This window comes from Canis aureus, chromosome 10, assembly GCF_053574225.1.
Source record: "Canis aureus isolate CA01 chromosome 10, VMU_Caureus_v.1.0, whole genome shotgun sequence".
Lineage (NCBI taxonomy): Eukaryota > Metazoa > Chordata > Mammalia > Carnivora > Canidae > Canis > Canis aureus.
The window spans coordinates 62,412,019-62,420,846 of record NC_135620.1 but is presented as its reverse complement, the minus strand read 5'-3'; the positions used below and the strand labels follow the sequence as shown (position 1 = coordinate 62,420,846).

The 8,828-nt window shown below is 36.1% G+C and overlaps 1 protein-coding gene across 3 annotated transcripts; it reads right to left on the bottom strand.

Annotated features, from left to right (window-relative positions):
* Positions 1–620: 620 nt before the first annotated feature.
* LOC144321771 (olfactory receptor 13C8) lies at positions 621–6,079 on the bottom strand. Of its 3 annotated transcripts, none has more exons than XM_077911017.1 (2): positions 5,151–6,079; positions 621–1,301 (listed from the first exon to the last, which is right to left on the bottom strand). In XM_077911017.1, the coding sequence occupies exons 1-2, from the start codon at positions 6,077–6,079 to the stop codon at positions 1,226–1,228; spliced, it is 1,005 nt and encodes a 334-aa protein (XP_077767143.1). In that variant the 3' UTR covers positions 621–1,225. The 3 variants fall into 3 exon arrangements, with proteins under 3 accessions (XP_077767143.1, XP_077767145.1, XP_077767144.1); XM_077911019.1 differs by lacking the exon at positions 621–1,301 and adding an exon at positions 4,248–4,275; XM_077911018.1 differs by lacking the exon at positions 621–1,301 and having other exon boundaries at positions 5,120–6,079.
* Positions 6,080–8,828: the final 2,749 nt, after the last annotated feature.

Sequence of the window (8,828 nt, the reverse complement as noted above, 5' to 3'; positions counted from 1 at the left end):
CTGATTTATTTCAGTTAACATAATGCTCTCTAGCTCTGTCCATGTCATTGCAAATGGCAAGATTTCATTCTTTTTTGTGGCTGAGTAATATTCCAGTGTGTAGATAGATGGATAGATAGATTTCATACAGATATAAATATAGATATAGACGCCACACCTTCTTTATCCATGGGCTGCTTCCATAATTTGGCTATTGTAAATAATGCCCTTTTTCAAAGGGATGCATGTGTCGCTTTGAAATAGTGTTTTTGTACTTTTTGGGTAAATACCCAGTAGTGCGATTACTGGATTATAGGGTAGTTCTATTTTTAATTTTTTGAGGAAACTCTATACTATATTATATCTGGTAAATTTTAATTTTTAGTGTTCAATTATATTTCATTTCTTAGCAGGGTTGGTATTGAAATTTTATTTTGGTTCAATAAAATGTGGATTTTATTTCTTCCCCTTAAAAAAAAATACTATGTTCAAGAACAATGTCATCATACAGAGGAGATTCTGATATTGCATAAGCAAAGGACAAGATGAAGAACATTCTCTTTGTTGAGATTTCTTGATAATGCCTTTAAACATTTCCATTCAAAGATTCTATAACTTAGCATCAAGAAAAATGGCAGGAATTTGCCAAGGCAGAGTGCTGAACAGGAGAGGCACTGAACGTAGGAAGGGACACAGAATGTCCAAGTGCTGCACCATGTGGTCTGGTTGGAGGTCTCTGGAGTGTAAGGCCACAAGTTCTAGTGGTCTAAAATTGAACAGCAGCTCATCCAAAGGCAGCCTGCGCAAAGGCAGGGTTGTGCAGCTGGACCCTACTCTCCTGGGCTCCTTGGTAGCTTCGCCAGCCTGTCCCTCTAAAGGACCCCGACATGGATGCCAAGGAGGATGGCACAGCAGAGGAACAGGAGGAAGATCCAGGTGCTGGGTGTGCTGCCGGAGGCCCCGGATCGGGCCGTGTCTTGAGGTCTGCTTTGTGGCACTGTTGTCTCCAGCTTCTCATCCCAGTGGTTCATTACATGTTCCATCCAGCTCTTACAATCTCCATTGGAGACCTTTGTGAGGAAGTTGGTCACATCTCTGTCACTGTCCAATGTGCCCTGAAACTGTCGGCCTGCAGGTTGAACCACTGTCCGCTCTCCATTCTCTGAGTCAAAGAGGTGGGTTATCTGCCCATTGAAGGCAAACTTCCAGGATGCACTGGGGTATCTGCTGGCCCCACAAACACACTTCATCTCACCCTACAGGTCGAGAGAACCATTCTTAGGGTAAATCTCTGCTTCGATGTCACGCACTTTCTTTTGGAGCTCTTCCATCAGGTCCTTCAGAGTTTCCTTCTGTGTCTCCCTAAACCCTGTTATCATTCATCCTCATCCTCATAGGACCAACAAGTGTGATCTCCTTGCTCTGACAGTTGTAGGAAAAGAAACAGGACGTAGCCTCGAACCTCACACCATGGTCACCCAGCACTGGGCTGAAGTATGACGAATTCACAAGAAAGAGAAGTAGCATTTGTCGCCTGGCCTGATGTCCCCCGGGACCAGTACAGCAGGACCAGGAGCCCGAAGGGACGCGGCGGAGAGGGGCCGGGTCCTGCTCCTGGCAGTTTTTACTGGGGGGGACTCGTACTCAGTGCTAATGATCCTTCCAGTTGTCTCTGCCCTGCTCGCGGAGGCCAGGCTGCCAGGGCAGATTTGAGGGCGGATTGCCGGGTTGCTGAAGGATCCCATGTATTCGCTGGTGCTACAAGTTCAGGGGAGTGCAGCGGTGCCAAGTCAGGGCTGCACACTGGTATTGAAATTTTATAAAGGCTATGGCACAGCTACCAACCAATCAGAATGAACACTAGATATGGACAACCAATATGGCTGTACCAGTGGATGCAAGTTCAGTTCTGGCTTTATGAGGTTTTAATATTTTTGTTGTAATTTTTTTTTCTTATCTATAAGCAGAGTTGATAATTAGCTGGCATGCATTACAATAGCCGCACTATTTTTTTTTTTATGTCAGGTATTCAATCTGATTTATTGGAGCACTGGCCAGAAAAGTTGTTAAATATCTTAAATATATTGCTATTAGTTTATATTTTAATTATGCCAAGTTATGGAACTTTTAAATTAATCACTTTTTATTTAATTGAAAGAATATGGACTGTTCAATATAACTTATTTGAAATTTGGTAATTTTTGCTTTTGGCCTAACAAAAATATCAGTTTTTGTACATGTTCTATATGTGCTTTAGAAGACTGTGTATGCCATTATAGTTGGCTTGTTAAGCTTGTTAATTGTTTTGTTCAAACAAACAAGACTTCTCATATCCCAAGTGTAGCTGCAGATTTTCTACATTTCTGGATCTAGTATCTCTCTTCTATAAAGTTGGAGAAATATTAGCTCCTTGAAGAATTATCCTAAGGATCCAATAATATCTTGATAAATTATTTGGAAACTATATCCTCTTGAAGTTGTTTTTCTTCATTCCTGTATTTACTTACTTATGCATTAATTTAACACATTTATAGAAATAGTGTACTGTGTGCCAGGCATAAAACTTAAGTGGATGCTAGGTATGCAGGGGTGAGAAAAAAGAAAAGCGTTATACTTACATTTCTTTTTCTCAAAGTCCTAAGTTTATCCTTCCTCACAAAGGGTTGGTGAGCCACTCAATGTTCTCCTTTCATAGAGTACATAACTATTGCTATGTTGTTTTAGAGTATACTAAAGAGACTTTCACAATCTACATTTGGGAAACAAGAAACCAACTGTAGAAGAAACACAAATGTCTTGCCCAGTACCTTCTGTTATTTATTTGTGTATGGAAATCATAGTCTGAGCAAATATATTATTTATGCTCTATCTGATTCACTACATTTCTCAAGCAGAGAATTGCCTATTTTATTGCTTTTAAAAGATACCTTAAGACAGACTAAGCACTTGATATGAATATTCATTTTCCAGAAGTAAAAGCTGAGTGACACATTCAAACATCTAAGGAGATGGCACTACTGATTCTAGGTTATAGAGAAAAAATGAAAATTGAAACCAATACTGGAAGAAACTAAGGAACTTCCATTGTCAGAGTGAAGAACCATAGCTGGAGTGATGCTTAAGGAACAAGCAACAAGTAGGGAAGCTCAAAGCTCTTATCATCAACCAGCTTTCCATTCTCCAGTAACTCTTTGGGAAGAATTTAACCGAAGCTAACTAGCAAAGGGGAAATGGGTTTTCAGTGACCCAATCCTACACAAAATGGAGCATAGAAAAGTGGATTTGAATTGAGAGGCAGTAGGTTAATAGCATTAAAATTACCCATATAAAATAAGGATGAAAATCTTGTGCCTGCTCAAAGCTTTCTGAGCTATTAAAGTTCACTCAACACTCGTTCTAATAAAACAACCAATATTTCCAGGCACTATTTAGTACTATGCATGTATTAATCTTATAGTAACATTAATTACCCATCAACAAAAAAGGAAGATATTATGGGCTTACTCTTAGAATTTAGAAGTAGTTATAGTCATACTTTAGATTTGTATTCTATATTTCAAATTCCATAGACTCTTCAAAGGGCTAGATAAAAAGAATGCTTTCTTCTATTGGTATATGTGACTCAGTTGCTTCCACAGAAATGGGGCTTCCATCCTCATACTGGCACTGCTCCATATGGTTGCACTCTTTAATCATTCGAGATTAAGTCACCTCAATTTGGGGCCATTTTTTTGTCTTATTGCCAACACCAAAATCCTATAACTCTTTAGTTTATTAAGCGACTTGACTCTTTCTTTGGCTGCTTCTTATCCTTTTATTGCAATTTTTGTCAATTACCAGTTCTATCTAGTTCTGTTACTGCTTAGGGACTATGTGGTCCAATGCAAAGTAGGAAAATAGTTCTCATTACAACCTCTGTCTTGTCAAAGTCCAAGAGGGACTGTGCTACCATGTCACTTCTATTTTACTACGTTAAAACTTAGGATGCACTACCGGGGTCCCTTTTAGTTACCTTGTAAGTCTCATTATAAACCAAATCCAGGTAAGTTATGGTAGCTAGTTAACAAAACCTTTTCCTCTACATTATAATACACATCACATAGAAAATAAAAGGTAATATTTAAACTATTAGGGGAGTTCATATTTCACTGCCAATATATTTTATTTTGAAAATACTACATTGAATCAGCTTTCTTTTTGAATAACCTTTGTTGCCTTGGATGTGACATACATTCCTACTCTTAAACAAAGTACGGTTCATTTATTTATTAAAATAAATATTTATGTTTACTGAGGCTCTATTATGTGCCAGGATCTATTCTGGGTCTTTGGGATCAGGTAGGGTAATAAATAGACAAATTCTTATGCTCAGAGAGCTTATATGGTAGACACAAACAGTAAATAAATGAATAAATTAAAAATGAATATATAATAAGCAATGTGGCAATTAATATTATTTTGCATAATTAGTTTAAAAATATACTTATTTTAGGTTTTGGAGAATATCTAGTACACTTTATTTTTTTACTGAACATTTACTTCTTCCATATTATAAATTTCTGTTTCAATATTATTGTGTTTTTTAAAAAGTTTTTATTTTAATTCCAAATAGTTAATGTACAGTGTTATATTAGTTTCAGGTGGTTTTAGTATACCTTTGCCTGTATCATTTTCTAAAGGTTTAAGAGCGACTATATTTTGCTGGGGCTTCTTAAGAGATTTTCAACAATTTGCATTTCCATAACTATTTTTTAAATTTTTTTTTAAATTTTTATTTATTTATGATAGTCACAGAGAGAGAGAGGCTGAGACATAGGCAGAGGGAGAAGCAGGCTCCATGCACCGGGAGCCCGACGTGGGATTCCATCCCGGGTCTCCAGGATCGCGCCCTGGGCCAAAGGCAGGCGCTAAACCACTGCGCCACCCAGGGATCCCCCATAACTATTTTTTAAAACCACAAGCATGTTTTATTTCTGCCGTTAAAACAAAAAAACTAATAGTAACAACAGCCACCAAAATAGTTCTCTCAGATGATTTTGAATGCCATGTGGTGAATTTGTTTTCACATGGTAATTTTTTCTTTTTGAATTTAGTATCTATAGCAGCTTTGGCTGCTCAGCCATGTAGTGTAAATCAGTACTCATATTCCATCAGAGTTTCTTCTCCCCAACATGTTCTTCACAGCAGCCTTTACATCCTTGTTCCTCAGACTATAGATGAGAGGATTGAGCATGGGAGTCATTACTCCATAGAAGAGAGAGATGAGGACCTCAGTGATGTCTTGATTATTGGCACCAACAGAGCTTTTAGATTTGGGCTTTGCGTACATGAAGAAGATGGTTCCATAGAATATAATCACTACTGTTAGGTGGGCTGAGCAAGTGGAGAAGGCCTTACGTTTTCCTTCAGTGGAAGGGATCTTCAGAATAGTGGTGAGAATAAAAATGTAAGAGATAGAAATTACTAGCAGTGGAATAACCAGAACCATCAGATTTGACCCTGCCATACTGATCACATTGATTGAAATATCAGCACAGGCCAGTTTTAGGATAGCCAGAATTTCACAGACAAAATGGTTAATGACATTATTAGCACAGAATGGCAACTGCATCGCGAGAGATGTCTGCACCACTGAGTCAATAAGCCCAGTGACCCAGGATCCAACTGCCATGGGCATATAGGTATTTTTGCTCATGATGACAGGGTATCTCAGTGGGTAGCAGATGGCTATATAGCGGTCAAGTGCCATCATGCCTAGAAGCACACACTCTGTGGCCCCCATGGCAAAGGAGAGAAACATTTGCACCATGCACCCAGAGAAGGAAACCCTTTTCCTTACTCTCAGAAAGTTGTCAAGAATTAGTGGCACAGAGGAACTTGTATAACAAATGTCCAGGAACGAAAGATTACAGAGGAAGAAATACATGGGGGTGTGCAAGTGAGAATCATAGATGATTACTGAAATAAGGACTCCATTTCCTAGAAGGATCATCAGGTACATCCACAAAACTAGCACAAAGAAAACTGTCTGGAGCTTTGGGTGGGCAGAAAGCCCAACAAGGACAAATTCTGTCAACATGGAATCATTGGTCCTTTCCATATTACATTTACCCTTTCTCCAACAGCACTCTGTAGAAGATAGAACAGAAATTTGTTAATACAGTATCTGCAAGAGCTATCTCTTTTAAGAATAATATTCTGTGTTACTGCAGTTCTATATTTGGATGTAACAATATAACTCTGGGGCAGGTTTCTTACTGTAAACCCAGGCCTTTAGAGCAGGAATCCTAATCTGATTGTCTCAAGGTTAAGGAAAATACATTTAATTATAAAAAAATTAATCCCCAAACCAGTTTATTTCCATCCCTACTAGTTCTGCCTTTTAACGTATTGACTGCAAATCAGTGGTCTGTAGTCAGGATGCAACAGAGAGATGTGTTTTGTTTGAAAGTCTTTTGTACACTATGTTTTACATTTGAATTAGATGTCAACATTTTACAAGCAAGAGGTATGGTATAAAAATATGTATTTTCAGCTTGTCTTCAAATAAATTGAAATATTTAAAATCATTAGACCTATTTCCATCATGGAGCTCAATTACAACTTACTCATTGGATTTGAGGCATGTTCTCCATTCCACCAGATTACCCTCCTCTCTTTCTTACTGCTTGTCACTGGAGGTGAATATTAGTTGCCAATTAGCATGTTATTCTCAGTTGATTTCAATTATTCATAATGCCTGATGGGATCATATATGTATTTGAATTTTTGATGCACAGCTGCAGGGTCAACTTACCAGTAGGCACAGGCCTCCCATACTGTTAGAAGCCTATGAAAATGTTTTTATTTCTTTTAAAATCTGAATAAAACAACAAAATTTGACCTTAATATTAATATATTATATAATACAATAATTATATTAGTTATAATATTAATATATTAATCTTTATATCAAAGGAGATGTAAAGCATAATGTCTAACATTATTTCATGGAAGAGAGGGCCCATGAAGGCAAAGTGTGCAGGGCTCATCAACATCATAATGCAGTCCAGTATAATCAAATATCTCTTTAGAGCTCATTTTGGTTTGCTGGTGGTATAAGTAGTCATAACATACCTGCATGTGGCCTCATTGAGGACAGTGGCCTCAATGAAGAGAGGGATATATCTTTATGTTATTCTAGTAAATACTTCAATACAGTGATGGAGTATGTGTTCAAATAACTTTTTATGTGTTCAAATAAGTGTTTTTTAATAGAAATGAATTGAAATTACTTACAAAGCCAATTTTATCACAAATAGAAAGACATAATATTATGTATTGTAGGCTTCACTTAATTTGTTTATTTTCACCTCATGCAAGGCCAATCACTTTTGGATCAACTGTAATAATAGTGCTTTCATTCAAAATGTACACATTTAACTAAACCAGTGATATGCAGTCATTATATTTTAGCAAGCCAAATTTATAAAGAAGCATAATATGTAAAACAAAAAATTTTCTCTGGCTGATATTATACTGGTTTGCTGGAGAAGACAGAGTACTCTTCCTTTCATACCCTATTTACTCTTCCTCTCTCAGTTTGGTTTAAGAGGATTCTGAGGGGCATAAATTGAAAACCACTAATGTAATGAGTTAGAAATAATATTAATAATCTGTATTTTAATAGTTTTACTAGAAATGATAATACTAAAATAGTATTGATTTTAGTATTATCATTATGTATGTATTGATTACTCAATGTATTGTATGTATTGATACTCAATGCCAGATTCATATCTAAATGCTTTTTCATAACAATCCAATGAAGCAGGGATTATTATTGTGTGATATGTAAATTATCCTTCCTTAAATATTTGATAAACATCATAAGTAAATCATGATATAAATAGACTAAAGACAATTAAATGGAAATATTTCAAGAGGTGCAGGAAATGAATTTGATGGAGGTCAACTTATAATTTTCATCTCAATAGCTGAAGTTTCACAAACATGAGATAATGTCTTAATCTTGGAAGAAAATGATATGCCAAAAACCTATAAAAATTATTATTCACTAATAATTGAGACAGTTTATACATTATTATTATCTGTAATGAGATACAGATGCCCAATCTTATATAGACTTCGTAGTTCTGGTCAAAATTGTAAGACAAGAAAAAGACAGAAGTTGCAACAAAAAGATACTAAAAAATTTATAAGAACAAATGACAAAAATCAGACTTCTGGAAGTAAGATCAACTAAAAAATAAGTAGTCCTCTCTATGGTAATAACAAATGATTAGCAAATGTCATAGAAATAAATATAATAAAATTAACAAAAAATATAAAGCATCTGGGTTTTAACCTAATAAAGTATGCACAAAACCTTTACAGAAATCATTTTAAAAGTATAATAGATAGCATAGCAGAATATGAGTAATTGAAAAAGTATAGAATGTTAATATATGAGATAAAAATATAAGGTTGCCATTTCCTCCCAAATTAGTCTATACATTTACTTCAATATATTAAAAAGGTTTAGTTTAAATTTTTTGAGGAATATGAGTACTCATCCCAAAATTTATTTATTTATTTATTTATTTATTTATTTATTTATTTATTTATTTTAATTTTTTTTTTTATTTATTTATGATAGTCACACAGAGAGACAGAGAGAGGCAGAGATACAGGCAGAGAGAGAAGCAGGCTCCATGCACTGGGAGCCCGACGTGGGATCCGATCCCGGGTCTCCAGGATCGCGCCCTGGGCCAAAGGCAGGCGCTAAACCACTGCGCCACCCAGGGATTCCCATCCCAAAATTTATATGGAAAAATAAAGGTATACAACTTGGAAAGTTAATTTTATAA